Source organism: Dromiciops gliroides, chromosome 4, assembly GCF_019393635.1.
Source record: "Dromiciops gliroides isolate mDroGli1 chromosome 4, mDroGli1.pri, whole genome shotgun sequence".
Classification (NCBI taxonomy): domain Eukaryota; kingdom Metazoa; phylum Chordata; class Mammalia; order Microbiotheria; family Microbiotheriidae; genus Dromiciops; species Dromiciops gliroides.
Genome location: NC_057864.1, coordinates 154,508,244 through 154,526,464, shown reverse-complemented (window position 1 = coordinate 154,526,464; position 18,221 = coordinate 154,508,244). Strand labels below are relative to the sequence as shown.

Below are 18,221 nucleotides of genomic sequence, written 5' to 3'. Positions count from 1 at the left end.
CTGATGAAACTTATGGACTCCTTCTTGGAATAATATTTTTAAATACAAAAAACACCCACATGGAATTACAAATAAAGCCAATTGATGCATGTTTTTAAAGGTTTTTTTTTAAAACTTCATGGACCTTAGGTTAAGAACCCCTGTTTTAAAATCTGATTAAGTCAACAATTGGAAACATGGAAAGAGCGTGTTGCAGACATGAGGAACAGAATAAAATAAGTTAATAAAATATGAGAACACAGAGAATGTTCAGGGATAAAACATTTGTCTACTTGACTGTAATATGAAATATATGGAAGAGTCTACAGACATGATCTAAAGCTGAAAGTCACCTATGATCTTTGAGTGGAGGACAAATATGACCAAATTAACATCTAAGAAGGATTATTTTAACAATGGAATTAAAGATGAATTGAGGTGAGGAAGAAATGAAGACCAGAAATACTAAAAGGAAGTTTTTTAAATAGTCCAAAAGGATGCTAAAGAGGATTTACATTAAGGTAATGGTAGTGGAAATTGATAGGAGGAAATTAATTTGTGTGATGTTGTAGCAAATGATTAGATATGGAGATGAAGAATAGGAAAGAATTTGAACTCCAAGGTTGTAAATGTGAAAGGCAGTTTTTATGAGAGTGCCACAGATTAGTATAATGAATGAAGTCAGAACACAAAACAAACTTAGGGGGAATAATAACATTCTATATCTTGGTGAATTTGAGCTTCTGGTGAAATATACAGGTGAAGAAGTCCTGGAGTCAGAGGTATAGGTCTGGAGCTCTGGAGAGATATGAAGACTGAGAATATTGACTTGGGAACCATTGACATGGTTACTGCTATAGTGTAATTGAAATTATCAAGGGAAAGAGTATAGAGATAGAAGATAAATGATTCAAAGATCTCATGGGGAAACATTTACATTAAGGTGTTTGGAGGAGAGTGAGAAAGCAACAAAAGGGACAGAAAACAAATAATTTGGGAAGTACAGTGAGACACAGAACAGTATGGTGTCTCTGAAGCTGAAGAATAAAAATAATACCGAAGTATATATAAAATTTTAAGATTTGCAAAGCTCCTCTCCTGAGTTTTCAATAGAGAGCTATAATCAAAAGTAGCAAAAGCTGCAAAGAAGTCTAGAAAAAAGACTGAAAGAAGACCATTAGATTTGATATCTAGAAGATGATTGGCAACCTTAGAGAAAGCATCTTCATTGGAGTACTTCAAGTGGAAGCCTATTTACCAAGGATAAAGCAGACAATAAGTAGTGAGGCAGTAGAGACATAACTCTTTACAAATGGGAAATCATTCCAGCTCACCTGGAGAGACAGCAATGTGTAATGGAAAGTACACTGAATCTGGGGCAGCTATATGGCACAGTGGATAGAGCACCAGCCCTGGAGTCAGGAGTACCTGAGTTCAAATCCGGCCTCAGACACTTAACACTTACTAGCTGTGTGACCCTGGGCAAGTCACTTAACACCAATTGCCTCACTAAAAAAACAAAACAAAACAAAACAGAAAGTACACTGAATCTGAAATCAAAAGTCCAGGGTTTAGAGCTAGAGAGGAAAGACCACTGGGTTTGGAATCAGAGAGTAAACTGGATTTTGCCCCTTAATCCTGGTTTCTGATCTGTTAAATTTCTATGACTTTAGGCAAGTTATTTAAACTTTTCTAAATCTCAGTTTCAGGGTAATGCCTGAGTTCTCTTCCATCTCGAGCTCAAATATTCCTACAAATCTCCAAGTCTACCATTTAACATCTTTGTGGATTTAGGACAAGCCACTTAACTTCTCTGTGCCTTAGTTTCTTCATCAGTAGAATAAGTATGTTTGGATTAGTTACCTCACAGGGTTTTTGTGTGAGGATCAAATAATACAAAGCATTTTGTAAAACTTGAAACTCTATAAGAATGGAACTTTCCTAAGTTTGCTGCAGTGATAAAATGAAATAGAACATAACAATGTATGATTGATCTGACTTGTCATGTACATTTTGAATACTACTAATATTATACAATACCACATAACCCTACCAAATGTCCACTGAAGTCTTACCCTGATTTCTCATCAGGGTGAAGAAGTAACTCTGGTTGTCAAAAGCTATGCCAGCAGAAAACAAGAACTAACAAGAAGGAAAGGCTTCTACAATGAGTTCAATGATAGTTTTAGATCTGCCCCTCCTTAGGCACTCTATTTATCTATGATTTACCCTATCTCCCCTATAAGTTTTGTTAAATTCAGAATGATAGCACCTTGGTGTTGGAAGGGACTTCAACTCACCCATGACTGAAAAAAGAAACTCCTGTACAATACACAGGAGCAGGGAATAGTCAACCTTTGTTCAAAATCCTCTTGTGGGGGCAGCTAGGTGGCGCAGTGGATAGAGCACCAGCCCTGGATTCAGGAGGACCTAAATTCAAATCCAGCTTCAGACACTTAACACTTACTAGCTGAGTGATCCTGGGCAAGTCATCTAACCCCAATTGCCCTGCAAAAAAAAAAAAATCCTCTTGTGAGGGGAAACCCACTAGCAATGCATATCACGTTGGGATAGCTCTAATTATTCAGAATTTTTCCCCTTACAGCAAGTCTCTTTAAAGAGACTCATAATCTAATTGGTTCAAGTGGTGATTTGGAGTGGGAGGAAGGGAACTAAAATTCTTGTAGATGATTTACTATGTTATAGAGAAGTTGTGATCAATATCAGTAAAGTAGATGTCTACCCCCCACCCAAAAATAAATCACAGATCCTTTTTAGAAATGTACATCAATGCAGTGGGAACTCATATTAATTGGAGTTCTTTATGTATATCTAATTTCTGGATGGGCTGCAGATAATTTAGATTTGATGTAAATAATTTGTGAATAACTGAATTGCTACTATCATACTATAGCATACAAATTAAGGGTATTTTAATTATTTATTATTCAACTGGGTAGCACAAAGACCCTCAGATCTAGGTATATGAGATCTAATCTCCTAGGGAAAGAACCATCAACTTGCTGATCAGTTATGTTTACTAGTATGTTAATGGCCCAGAGACTTAGGACCAGGACCACACCTGGGGTTTTGTGACCACATAACCTTTTATCTCACCATTCCATGCTCCCCAGTCTAGGATATTGCCACTTAAGGTCCCACTGTGGTAAAAAGAATGAACCTGCTGTGGGGAGCGTACATAATCCCACATGTGCACTTCTCCAATTTCTCCCACAAAGGACTGGCTATTATCAAAACTTCCCCCAAATGAATCTTGCTCTTGTCCCAGGACAATCTTTGCCTTTTTTCCCAGTGAATATTCCTTCTTCAAGCCCTTTCTTACTAGGAGCCTATCGTTCATCCACAGTTCAGCTATGCCTGAGTCTAACTCCCAGTTTACACAAATATGTACTGGGGAAGAAAGATCATCAGTGACTCTAAAAGCAACCTTTTCATTCCCAATAAAAAGAGAGTATTCCCTATCTTTGGACTTAAATAGGAAGAGTTCATTGTCTTTGGTTCTTGTAGCATATGAGAAGAGACTGTATGGATGGGTGAGGTCAGTGTAGGCACGAAGGCACACAGTAAAATTCTGCAGTGACTTCTCAATCTGAGGGATCAGGAGGACATGGGCATCAGATGATTCATTAGGGAACACCAACACCTTCCCCCTCATGTCTGCAACAGAAAAAGAACATTAGAAATAGGACCTGCCTTTAACTTTTCAGAATACAGGATATCACCTGCTCTGTGACTCTAAATATTGGGAATGAAAACATCCTTCCTAGTGAACACTTTCTTCTATTCTTTCACCATCTCAACCTACCCCTAGCTCCATGCTCTAGACTAGAGGTGTCAAACACACAGCCACTCTTGCATGCTGCCTGAACCAGAAAAAAATGGGAAATGTTTGCTAAAATAAATAAAAATACAATAAATCATAGATGATATTACATTTTTAAAAATCTATCAATAGGCAGTCCACAGGGCTCCATAGGAATTGATTAGCGATCCCGCTTTCTATTTAAGTTCAATGTCTTTGCTGTAAACCCAGCCCCAGAACCAATCCAAAAACTTCCTACCTGTCTCAGCAATAACTCCTAAGAGACAATAAAAGACCAAAGCCCCAGACAAGATTCTCTCCATCTTCCCCATTCAGAAGTGTCTGTGGCTGTAACAGTAGTTCTGGGAGGAATGTTTATAGAAAGATCAGAAACTGGGGCTCCACTATTCCTCACTTGCCGAGGTGATGATTTACCCATCTCTGGCCTCAATGCCTTCAGGGATTTTATGCACATGATGGGGGAGGGGAAAATGTTGTGTAAGATATTTCCCATCTCTCCTGCAGTCAAAGATGCTGATCTAGTAAGTTCCATGAGGGGACTGTGGTGGGAAATTGATGGAAGTTATTTATTAGAAACTCCAGTGACTCCCTGAACTCCAACTATGTGTGGCACCTATTCAGGGTCTGGGAAGACAAGTAGTTCAGGGAATCCAAGAGCATCATCAGTGGATAACAGTGAGAGATAAGTAATAACAAATGGGTTCCCATTCAATGCTCCTTCTTATTGCTCCGTTTCAAAGTTTCCATCTGCCCAGTGTTTCTGTGACTACTTCAGGGTTCTCTTGATCTTCACTATATCTTCTAACTGAACTCATATAGCTCTTTCTGGGGCCCAGATCAACCATATTTCAACATAATTTTCATGACTAGATCGTTATTTCATTCATGTGTAATGTTAGGTTTTATCTACTCCACTCTCTATCCAAATCACAAAATTTATCTACAACATCCAGACAAAGTAGTCATTCCATCTGTGCTTAAATATCACCAGTGATGATGGGGTACTTAGACTCCCAAAGACAACCACCTTACTCTTGGGAACTCCCAGTATTAGGAAGTTTTTCCTTATGTAAGGTTAAAAATCAGTCTTCTTTTATATTCCACCCATTGTTACAACCTTTCCCCTCGAGACTTCTCCACCATTCAAAATTATTCTACCAAATTTTGAACTTTGAAATTCTTCCTCTCTAATCCATGATTTCTGTCTTCTTTTCCCTCTCACTAACTCCCACCTCCAAAACTTACAGTTTATCATCATTGTAAACTCCTTTGCCTCAATCCCTCCCTGTCCTTCCAACCACTCTGGCTTTACTTTCGTGACTTCAAAATATTGATTCTATTCCTTTTGGATGTCTCAAACTGGCCAAAAAAATCTCATTAGCTTTTCCCCAAAACACTCTTTTCTTCCAAACTTTCTTTTACTATTGGCACCATCATGCTCCTAATCATGCATATTTACCACCTCAGTATGATCCTTTACTTCTCTTCAAACTTTCCCCCAAAATCCAATCCATTGCCAAATATGTCCTTTTTGCCTTCATAATATTTTTCATATATGTCCATCTTTTTTCATTGGCATAGCTACCCTCATCATCTCTCACCTGGACTATTTCAATAGTTTATTAAGTGCTCTTCCCACTTTAAGTCTCTCACTCTTAAAATCTATCCTTTACTCAATTGCAAAGGTGATTTTCTAAAACAGAGGCCTGACTATGCTACTACCCACCCTACACACACACACACACACACACACACACACACACACACACACACGCACGCACACACACACGCACACACACACGCACACACACACACACACACACACACACACACGCACTGTAAACTCTAGTGGTTCCCATAACCTTTAGGATCAGAGAGAAAGTTCTGTTTTTCATTTAAAGCCATTCCCAACCTGGCCCCTTTCTACATTTCTGGTTTACTAGACAATTCTATTCCATCTCATGTCTGCAACAGAGAAAGAGAATTAGAAGTAGGCCCTTTCTTTAATTTTTCAGAATACAGGATTTTACCCATATTGTGATTCTATTCTGATATACCTTCCTATTATCTCCCAATTCCACTCCTAGAATGTTCTTATTCCTCACCTCTACCTAATAGATTCCTTCTATTCCTTTCAAATGCAACTCAGGTACCATGTTCTGTAAGAGGGTTTTCTGTCTCCCTACTTTCCCCTAGAGCTTCCCTTTTGAGATTACTTTATATACACACAAACACGCACATGCATAGCACACATGTTATATACAAAGATACATACAAACATGCATGCAAATGTATGGGTACATGTTGGCATGTATCTTTGTATGCATACATGCATTTTGTATGTGCATGGTTATTTGCATAGTTTCCCCTTTAGAATATGGGTGCTTAAGGGAAGAGGCAGTAGGCTTTTTCTTTCCTTTCTTTGTAAACCCAGTATTTAACATGTATCATGCATATAGTAAATGACTAATAAACGCTTGTTGACTGACTGTCCCTAAAATAAAACTGGTTCTACAAAGCTTTGTCCTCTACCTTGAATTTTTTGCCCACTTGACTTTGAACCATTTATATTCTATCAATCCTCAGTCCTTGGTCACAATGAACAGCTGCTGCCCATGTTCCAATTTATTCTCAAGTCATTGAATGTTGCAGGAAGTCATGAAACTATGTAGACTTTGTCCACTCCGAATTTATGTTATTTGATCTCAACTGGGACTCTACTGCTACAGGGTCTATTTTTCAACTCTGATGGACTCTCTCTCATGCTTCCAATAATGACTGTCACAAATCTTTTCCTCTCTCTTTAATCACTCTATCTATGCCCATACCCTTTTACTTTGTTGAAACAACCAAAAGTATCCATCACAATATCCCTCATCTCCCCTACTTGATGCCCTAAAACCTCTCTAAATCTCCACCCTCCCATTCTGCCTAACTCCAGTCTCAGATAAATTGATCCTTAATTTTCCAATGCTAATCCCTCCACTTGTGGTTTTCCCTTCAAACTAGGACTTTGCTATCTAGGACTTCTATCCTCTATGACTTTGGTTCATTAGCCATGAGCTTCCTCTCTCAACTGTTCCTCCACTTAACCTACTAACTACAAACTTACTCAGTACTTCCCTATCCTGAGAAACCTTTCCTTGATTCTATAATCCTCTCAAGCTATCATTATTTATTTTTTTCTCTTCCACTGCTAAAACATTTAGAAATAATAGTCTATTTATTATTTAGAAATAAGTCTATTTATTACTTAGAAATAATAGTCAATATTCACTGTCCATTTGTGCAGCACTCATTTATTTATTCCTCAACCTATCACAATTCAGTTTCTAATTACCCTAGTTTGATGAAACTTATTTCTCAAAGGTCAATAATGATTTTCTAATTACTCCAATAGCTTTTTCTCAGTCATTATTTTCCTCGATATTTCTGCAACATTCAACATTATTGACTATCCCCTCCTCCAAGATACCCTCTCCTCCCTAACCTTCTGTGATACTGCTCTCTTCTGTGTCTCCTCCCATCTGTCTGACCACTCCCCCACCTTGTGTGAATATCCATCAAAGCTCTAGCCTAGAACCTGTCTTTGCTTTTTCTCTTGATAATTTATCTTCTTAAAGAGGTTCAATGATTACCTCACAATCTATATATTTATCCCTTATCTCTTTCCAGAGTTCTACATCTTCAACTACCTATAGGACATCTCCACTTAATTGTTCCACTGACACCTCAAACACAACATGTCCAAAACTTAACTCACCCCCTAACCTAGGAGATACAGTGAATAGAATGTCCAATTTGAAGTCAGGAAGATCTAAGTTCAGTGTCTCAAATACTTACTAGCCTATGACTCTGGGCAAATCACTTAATCTCTCTTAGCCTGAGTTTTCTCATATATAAAATGGGGTTTTGTGAGTTTCGATGACTTACCATGTATAAAGTACTTTGCCCATCTTGAAGTAAAAATGCTAGCTAGCTATTAGCCAATATGTTGCAAAGTTTTCTCAATTCTACTTACACAACAAGTCTCATGTCTATCTTTATCTTCCAATACACACTGCTACCACCCTAGCTCTGGCTGTCATCACCTCTTGCCTGGATTACTCAAATAACCTTTTTTAAATTTTTTTTCCAGTTACATGTAAAGGTAGTTTTCAACATTCATTTTTATAAGATTTATAGTTCCAAATTTTTCTCTCTCCCTCCCTTTCCTCCCCCCTCCACAAGACAGCAACCAATCTGATATAGGTTATATATGTACAATCCACAAGTACTCTTTTTTTTTAGTCTGTGTTCAATCAATATCAGTTCTTTCTCTGGAGGTGGATAGTATGCTTCATCATTAGCCCTTTGGGATTGTCTTGGATCATTATATTGCTGAGAGTAAAGTCATTCACAATTGTTCTTAGAACAATACTGCTGTCACTGTGCACAATGTCCTCCTGGTCAGTTCATATGAGCCCAGGTTTTCTCTGAAATCATCCTCCTTGTCATTTCTTATAGCACAATAATATTCCATTACAATTACATATCACGGCTTGTTCAATCAATCCCCAGTTGATGGACATTCATTTGATTTCCAATTCTTAGCCACCACAAAGATTTTTAATTGAATTTCCTGCCTCTATTCTCTCACATTTCCAAACAACCCTTCATACAGCTACCAAACTAATCTTCCTTAGACAGAAGTCTGATAATGTTATATCATTGCTCCAAAATTATCAGTGACTTCCTATAGTTTTCAGGATAAAGTAAAATTTCTGTAGCCTAACATTTAATGCTTCCTCCTCAATACCTTTCTCTTTTGGACTGGACTTGTGATTGTATTAATATCAAAAATTTCCAGTCAGGAAACTCTTTTGGCAATGCAGATTGCTACCTCCTCTGAAACATATATAGATATAGATATATACATACATATACATATAAACATATATATACTTTCATATATACCCATACATATAAACATATATACATATGTGTTTGTGTGTGTGTATATATATATATATATACATACACACACATTTTTATGATCTCTTTGGGATACAGACCTAGTAATGGTATTACTGGATCAAAGAGTATTCACAGCCCCATAGCCCTTTGAGCATAGTTCCAAATTGCTCTCCAGATAAGCTAACAACTCCGCCAACAATGCATCAGTGTTCCAATTTTTCCACAGCTTCTCCAACATTTAGTATTTTCCTTTTTTGTCATATTAGCCAATCTGATAGGTGTGAGGTGGTACCTCATAGTTGTTTTAATTTGCATTTCTCTAATCAACAGTGTACCTAGATGATATCTATACAAATACTTAAATTCCAAGGAGGAAAATCTTGGGCAAATACCTGGTTATATATTTTTCTTGTCCTGCAAAATGTAAAGCTCATGGTGAGAAGGGGCTATTTCATTTATATCTTTGTATCTCCAGTATATAGCACAATGCCCAACATATAGAAGGAACTTTAAAAATGCTTTTCAATTAATTATCATCATCATCAATTTCCAAGTTCTGAGTTCTCTCCTGCTATCACTGTCCAATAAGACACCCTTCTTGTGATAGATACAGAAACTGGGGTCATTCTAACCTAGGTTTCTCTGAGTCTTAAAATTCAGTTGCCTGTGAGATGTCCCTTTTTTTTCTCCTCCCAGTCACCACAGCTCTTAACCATTCAATGTTGTGAATGTCACCTTCCCCTTGCCACCTTCCTTATTAACTATGAATCTTCAAGAGCCTTCCTTTCCCTCATCCTTTGTCCCCACACTCAACAGGAGAGCATGTAAGTTCACTTTTGAATTAGGGCTGAAAGGGGACATAAGAGCTGACCTATTCTAACCACATTCATTTTCTAGATAAGGAAACAAAGGCCCAGAGGGACACATTGATTTGCTCAGACATATGGGTAGCAGAGCAAAGACTCAAATCCAGATTCTCTGACTCCAAATCAAATGCCCTTTCTATACTACAGAATTCTCCAGGTCACCTAATGCTAAATCTTTATAAACTTTCTCTCTGCCAGAAAAGTCTTCTCATATTTAACTTAAATCTGTTTATGAAGTTTATTTCCTTCCTATTCTAACCTCAGTGGAAAGAGAGAAATTCTGATCATTGTGCTCTATGGAATACCACATTTTCACTTCCCTTCATTTGTCTTCACATATGTTTTAAGGCAGTAAAGATAGGGGAAAGAGATAATTCAGTAATCTGACAGCCTACAGTTGTGGAAGTGTAATTTATTTTTGTGGCAGTTAGCATGGTTATAAAAACTTGGCTAAGCAGAATTTCAAAGGACACTAATAACTATAGCTAGTTAGAAAGATTATGCTTGAAATTCTGAGTAAGTTTTAGGGACCATTTAACCCATAAATAACTTGCTGACACATGTATTTAAGAGAATTGTCCCATTAATTCCATTTTTACAAATTCTTTCTAGGTAGCAAAAAAGCTCATGCAAACAAAAAATAGTCCACCCCACCTGTAACCTTCCCTCAATGTATTGTATGAGGACACAAGCGTGGGGAAAGCCACTTCATATGTACCATTGTTATAAACTAATAGTGGTACTCCATATTTTCTGTTGTGAAAATGTTTGTTGGGGGCAGCTAGGTGGCACAATGGATAAAGCACTGGCCCTGGATTCAGGAGGACCTAAGTTAAAATGCAGCCTCAGACACTTGACTCTTACTAGCTGTGTGACCCTGGGCAAGTCACTTAACCCTCATTGCCCCGCAAAAAAAAAAAAAAAAAAAAGACAGAAAGAAAGAAAATGTATGTCATCAATCCCAAAGGACCCATGATGAAATTTTATCCATCTCCAGAGAGAGAACTGATAAACTCTAAATGAAGACTGAAGCATAGTTTTTTCACTCTCTTTTTCTTATTCTTGTGTTTTCCTTTGCAACATGACTAATACGGAAATGTTTTGTGTTACTTTGTGTGTATTACCATTTTCATATTGCTTGCCTTCTCAAGGTGTGCTAGAGAGTGTTAAGGGCTAAAATTCTAGCTAAACTGTCTAAAATATCTAATGAGTGGTCGCCAATAAATTATAAGCTTTAGCAAGAGTTAGACTTTTAAGCATTTATTAAGGAGAATAAGAATTTGGTAAAGAGAGAGAAAAAGGCCTAGATTCCTATCTATTAAAGGGAGAGCACATTTCTAGCTCCCTTCTCCGCCAGAGTCCAGAGGAAAGAGCCCGAGACTCCGCGCCAGTCTCTTCCTTCCTCCTCCCACTAGTCCGCGTCACTTCCTGATACCAAAGACAAGACTCCTGGTCTTGCCCTCAAAGACCTTCGCTTCATGGGCAGAACTCTTCTACAGTTAGTATCCAGCAGGTGGCGTTATTCCAATCGTTACAAGAGATAGGAGGGACGGAAAGAATTTGAAATTCAAAAAATTTTAAATGAATATTTTTAAAATGTTAAATGTAATTAGGAAATACTTGATGAAATAAATAAAAGTACATTAAAAAAATAAAAGAAAATAGATGTCATGGTCAGTGAAAATCCTATTCAGTAGGGGTGAGCAGGGAAGGGGAGTTAGCATTAGCTCTTCTCTTCCTACTTTTCTTGTCCCTGACCAAATATAAATGTTATTCTGTATTGGAATTGGTCTTATGTCAGGATATTCATATAGATTCAATTGACCACTGAGGGCATAAACTGAGTTAAGTCTTTTGGGTTTATTGACAGAGGGGTCATAGGCAGAAGCCACAACCTAGAAACAGAAGGCAGAATTGCCTCCATCTTAAAGTCATTCAGAGTTTTTGCAGAGTCAACCACTTAGTATTGGATTTGTACTTTTTTGTTGTTGTTCTTCCCTTCAAAGAGTCTGAAAAAGCAGCTGTTGCTAGCACAGCAACTGTTCCAGTTAACAGTGCAGCTAAGGAAGGATAGAGAATTATTGTGATGAATGAGCACTGGGCCTAGGATACCAGGTTGAATGAGATGAACCCTGTTGCCCCAACAGATAATTTCCTCCTCCCGTGTCTCTGAGCTGGAGAAACGGCAGCTGCCATTAATTGCAACATTCCTCTGGAGTTTGTGCATTGCTTCTTTTCTGGTTAGTCTCCTTGACTCAAGTCTCTCCTCACTCAAATCCATTTCCCATCAGCTGTCAAAATTATTTTCCTAAACCTCAAGTCTAACCATGTAACACCACCACCACCACCACCACACACATTCAATAAGCTCCAGTAGCTCTTTATTACCTGCAATAACAAATAGAAAATCCTTAAAACTCTTTATACCTGGAAAGACTTACATGAATTGATGCTGAGCCAAATAAGTAGAAGCAAGAGAACATTGTACAAAGTATCAACAATATTTTGTGATGACCAACCGTGATAGACTTAATTCTTCTCAGCAATACAATGATCCAAGATAATGCCAAAAGACTTATGGTGGCAAATGTTCTCCACATTCAGAAAAATAACTATGGAGTCTGAATGTAGACTGAAGCATACTATTTTCACTTTTGTTGTTGCTTTATTGTTATTGTTCTTGTTTATTCTTTTTTGCACTTTTTCCTTTTGTTTTTATTAATGTGGAAATATGTTTAACATGATTTTAATGTGTAACCTATATCAAATTGCTTGCTGGCCTTGGAAGGGGGAAGGAAGGGAAGGTGGGAGAAAAATTTGGAACTCAAAAAATGTCTTTACATGTAATTGAGAAAAATTAAAAATTAAAAAAAGAAAAAACTTTATAATCTAGTATCTTCCTACTTTTCCAGTCTTCTTACACACCATACCCCTCTTCTTTAAGATATAGCAACAGTGGCTTTCTTGATGTTTCTTGCACACTGTACCCCATCTCTCAAGCCTACACATTTCTATTAATCAATTCTCTAACATTGGAATGTTTTCCCTCTTCACTTTTTCCTCCTGATTCTCCCAGTCTCCCTCAAGACTCAACTGAAATCCCAGAGACTGCAAGAGATTTTTCCCCCACACTCTATTTCTCTATTGGTGGCATTTCCCTCTAGAGAATACCTTCCATTTGTTCTGCATATATCTTGTATACTCATAGTTGTTTACATATTGTCTTCTATATTGGAATGTGAGCCTCAGTTTCCTCATCTGAAATATGAGGATAATAAGATATACAATAAAAGCACCAAATGAGAAGAGTATACTTCTTCTTGCTCTAAAACCAAGGGAGGAAGAAATTGTCTTTAAAGAAAGCAGGGGTCAGCTTAACTGACCTGGTTCACTAGGCTCAACCCTCACTAGTCACAGTCATTCTTCCCCCACCTAAGCTGCACAATTCACCCAGCAACTGCTTCTGTGCTGTCACTTCTTTCAAGGTCTTTGAAGGGGAGGGTTGGTAATAATAACTTTGATGCAAAGTTCCTGACTCTGCAAAATGCCAATGAAACCTGAAGATGGTGGTAACCTGACCTTTCATTCCTATATCATAGGTGCTGCTGTTGCTGCTTCTCTTCCTCCTCCTCCTCCTCTTTCTTCTTCTTCTCCTTCTTCTTCTCCTCCTCCTCCTCCTCCTTCTTCTTCTTCTTCCCTCCAAGAACTCTTCAAGAACAAATCCAGAAGCCTTCACAGTTAATGACCTCAGCATCCAATGGTATCCTGTAAAAGCATTTCAATCTATATTTTACTATTGGTACTACCACGTATACTAAGACCCAGTCAAGGGTCTGAATTTACTCAGAATGTTGTATGTGAGTTAGCCACCAGGTGGAATTCTACTTGAGTTGCTTTGTCCTCAAGGAGCTGTTAAGCTTGGTGGGCGCTACACCTATAAGGTACTGTCAAACTTTCAGTAGATTGCAATATCACATCTGGCCACAACACAGAGCTCCCCCAACCTCAAAAAGCCAAGGTGCTCCCCACAACGAAGCAGGCTGATTTTTCTTTTGCTTAGTCCCAGAGGTAGCCTCACACCTTTACAACAGTGTTACCATTTCCCAAGTCCTAGTGTAGGAGTTTAAACATAAACACTTTTAAAAAATCACAATTACTGTAATCATCTAGCTCTGGCCCCCAACCAAAGTGAGAATACACTCTGTGTTTTTTCCCCTCTCTACCCATCAATATATAAATCACTACAAATTGTATATACATAAGATTAAATTAACTAGTAAAAGAAATAATAATAGCTAGTACTTATACAAAGCTTTAAGGTTTTCAAAGAACTTCAAAAACATTTCATTTTTATAATCCTCAGAGGTAGGTACTATTATTATCCCCATTTTATGGATAGGGAAACTGAAATTATAATATATTATATATCCAAAATACTGAGTATTTCTTCCTTTTTTTCCTTTTCTCTGATTGATATCTTGAGCAGGTGGGGGAAAGTATCCCTTTCCATATATACCAGGTTCATAAAGAATGAGGTAAGGGGAAAAAATATTTTAAAAAAAAGAATGAGGTAAGAGGGAATCCTGAGAATATGTTCAAGGTAGCCTAGGGCTCAATTACCACCTTACTATCTCAGATAAACAAAACAGAAAGAAATTGCTCAATAATGGGGTGGGAGAGGGGGGGCAGGAAATTAGGGATGGGAAGGAAAGGAAAGAAAAAACCCTTGGCACTCCAATGCCTTCCCCTGCCCTCCACACATAGAGCTAGACCATAGCAGTCATGAATCTCTTGTGGCAGCTTCAATTATAGATATTAATATTTGGAAGTAATCCCTCTGAAGAATTCCATGGGGGACCCTATAGCCCTGAGACATTAAAGTAGGAAAAGGTCTAACTCTAGAGGAGTGAAGAGATGAAGGGAGGGAGGAGACCCAAAAGTACTGTGCTGTTTAGGACTATTTAATACTTCACAGGAGGAAGCAGACAGATAGACTTCATTTTCATAAGTGTCCCAAGGGGCCTTTCTCCAGTCACTTTATAGATTGGGGCCCTGGAATAGGAGTAGCCTCTGTAGTCAGCATAAGAACAGAAGAAAGTTACTGAAAGGCAAGTGGAGCCCAGAATAGTAGATCTAGGAAGAGTGTTCTTTCCAAGCCTCCCTGTGTCAGTATCCCATTGATCACCCCTCCCATACACACACCCTACTCTTTGAGGACCAGAAATCTTATTCAACCCTAACAGTCTGAGAACTGACAATAAGCAGCAGGAGCTTATTCACCACTGGGCCCATGAAGGGAAAGGACTGAAGGTTAGGCAAACATATTTATTGTAACAGCACCGCAGAAAAATCAGCATTGACAGAAAAGACAGATAAAAACTGAGGAAAAATGAAGAGAGAAGAAAATTTAGAATAAATAATTGAATGCTTTTCAAAATAGCATATTTTCTTTTTTAAAAAAAAAGAATAAAATTAGAATACAAAATGAATAAAAGGAAGGAAAATGAATGGAACAAAATCAAAAGACAAGAGAAACAAAATAAAGTGTGTAGAGAAAATACAAGGATTCCTAGAAAGAAAAATTATGAAAAAGGATTTGTTGGCTTCCTTGTCCTCCCTCCCCCTTATATGAGAAGAAGCAATAGAATCACATGGAAATGGAAAGTCTGTGCTTGTGACCTGAGAGGGTAGTTCAAGGACAACAAACCCTGCTACTCTACATGGAGGACAGATAATTTTTCATTCCTTAGGCAACATGATTCCAAAAACAAATTCCAAAGTCTAGCAGAAAAAGGAGGTTTCCTAGGCAATATCAGGTCTGGGTATTGCCTTGTTGTACAGAACCAAGTGCAATGGGTCGTCTGCTGTGTTTTACCAGTAGACTGAAGCCAAAGAGTTACTCAGGCAGGGTAAGCCTGAGACAGGGTTTGCTCACTCTATAAAATCCAAAACATGTTTACTTTTCAGTGACTATAAACTAGAAAGTGATTATACAAGTCCTGAGAGGATTGTGAAGAACTCTGTGTAGTGACTGTGGTGGACTGCGATATTTTTTGTTCCTACAGTGAAAGGCAACTATGAAACATAGTCCAGGACTAGAAATAGCTCTCTCAAATGTCAGAGCATGCCCAGGCATCATTTCAATAGATCCTACCCAGAAGATAAAGCAGTATCACATCAAAGAAAACTCTCTTCATCCAGTTCTACTAGTGGCATGCATACAATTTAATTTCTGGTTATGTGTATGATATTTTGACTATAAATATGTTATATTTTGGTGACATTCTACATGTCATCAATCGTCCATGAGATATCAAAGCTTTAATATACATAGAATTAAAAGGATTAGGAAAAGGCCAACTTCTTTATGAAATCAACTGACACAGTCTGGTCAGAGTAGGGCCTTTCCTACAGGGGAAAAGTGCAGGCGGTGGGGTTGCTGCAGTGTAGAGGTGCAGAGGCAGGGAATAGACAGAAACAGCTAGAGTAACTAATATAGACAAATCACTAAACACCAAAGGAATTTCATCAACCCTCTTTTATCTACTGGATTTATAGTTAACATGTGGTAGCACAATAGATCTCAAACTTTTTGTTCTCAAGACCATTTTATACTCTTTTTAAAAACATATTTTTAAATTTTTTATTATTTTGAGTTGCAAAATGTTTTTATATTTTTTTATATATTTTGAGTTACAAATTTTCTAATTTCCCATTACAAATAATGCTTGCTGTGGTTTTAGAGAGGTCCTACTTAGGATTTTAAGGAAAATTCCATTTGTGTAAATCAGAATAAGTGTTGTATTTTGTGAAAAGCTTTTTCTGTACCTATTGAGATAATTATGATATTTTATCATTTTTGTTATTGATATGGTCAATTATACTGGTGGTTTTCCTAATATTGAACCAACTTTGCATTCTTGGTATAAATTATCTTTGTGATATATTGCTATAATCTCCTTGCTAGTATTCTATTTACAATTTTTGCATCAATATTCATTAGAGAAATTAATATGTAGTTTTCTTCTTCTGTTTTTGTTTTTCCTGGTTTAGGTATCAATACCATATTTGTATTATAAAAAGAATCCTTCTTTGCTTATTTTTCCAAATAGTTTACTTAGTTTTGAAATTAATTGTTCTTTGAATGATTGGTAGAATTCACTTGTGTTAAAGGCTAAAATTCTAGCTAGTCTGTCTAAAATATCTAATGAGTGGTCGCCAATAAATTATAAGCTTTAGCAAGAGTTAGACTTTTAAGCATTTATTAAGGAGAATAAGAATTTGGTAAAGAGAGAGAGAAAGGCCTACATTCATCTATCTATTAAAGGGAGAGCACATTTCTAGCTTTGCTCTCTGCCAGTGTCCACAGGAAAAAGCCCGAGTCAGAGCTCCAGGCTCCCCCTTCTTCCTCCCACAAGCAAACGTCACTTCCTGATGCCAAAGAAAAGACACATGGTCTTGCCCTCAAAGACCTTCACTTCATGGGTGGAGCTCTTCTACAGTAAGTCTCCAGCAGGTGGTGTCTTTCCAATTGTTACACTTGTGAATTTATCTGGTTTTAAGGATTTCTTCTTTTTTTTTTTTTTTTTTTTGCAGGGCAATGAGGGTTAAGTGACTTGCCCAGGGTCACACAGCTAGATAAGTGTCAAGTGTCTGAGGCTGGATTTGAACTCAGGTCCTCCTGAATCCAAGGCCAGTGCTTTATCCACTGCGCCACCTAGCTGCCCCCCAAGGATTTTTTCTTAAAGAGTTTATTGATGGCTTGTTCAATTTCTTTTTCTAAGATAGGGTTAAGTATTCTATTTCTTCTGTTAATCTGATCAATTAATATTTTTGTAAATACTCACCCATTTCACTCAGATTTATTGGCATATAATTAGGCAAAATAGCTACTACTAATTGCTTTCATTTCCTCTTCATTGGTAGTGAATTTACCCTTTTCATTTTTGATACTGTAATTTGCTTTTCTTTCTTTTTCTAATCAAATTAACCAATGGTTTATCTATTTTCTTGGTTTTTAAAATAAAATAGATCCTAGTTTTATTTATTTATTCAATGTGGTTTCTCATTTCAATTTTATCAATCTTTCCTTTAATTTTCAGGATTTCCATTTTGATGTTTAGCTGGAGATCGTAAATTTTTTCTAGTTTATTTTTCACTGTATGCCCAAGTCATTGCTTTACTCTTTATTTTATTAATGTAAATGTTCAGAGGTATAAATTTTCCCCTAAGTATTACTCTGACTGCATGTTATGTTGTCTCATTGTTTTCATTCTATTTAAAGAAATTATTGATTATTTCTATGACTTGTTCTTTGACTCACTAACTCTTTAGGGTTAGATTATTTAGTTTATAATTAATTTTAATCTATATTTCCAAGGCTCTTTTAAAATCTAATTTTATTGCATTATGGTCTGGAAAGGATGGATTTAATATTTCTGCTTCTCTGAATTTGCTTTTGAGGTTTTGATTCCCTAACAATGGTCAGGTTAATTTTTTTTACTGGCATAGGCCATGTACAGCTGAGAAAAAGGAATATTTCTTTCAATTCCCATTCAGTTTTTTTCCAGAAAGAT

At 37.1% G+C, this 18,221-nt stretch overlaps 1 protein-coding gene across 2 annotated transcripts in view; it reads right to left on the bottom strand.

The window, feature by feature from the left end:
• Positions 1-2,941: 2,941 nt before the first annotated feature.
• Positions 2,942-18,221, bottom strand: part of LOC122756039 (serum amyloid P-component-like) — a 73,650-nt gene continuing 58,370 nt past the window's right edge. For both annotated transcript variants that reach the window (XM_044005094.1, XM_044005093.1), the window contains exons 3-4: positions 13,225-13,410; positions 2,942-3,657 (exon numbers count right to left, since the gene is read on the bottom strand). In XM_044005094.1, coding sequence (XP_043861029.1) covers positions 3,044-3,657; positions 13,225-13,399 — 789 coding nt within the window. In that variant the 5' untranslated portion in view covers positions 13,400-13,410 and the 3' untranslated portion in view covers positions 2,942-3,043. The remainder of the gene's footprint in view (positions 3,658-13,224; positions 13,411-18,221) is intronic.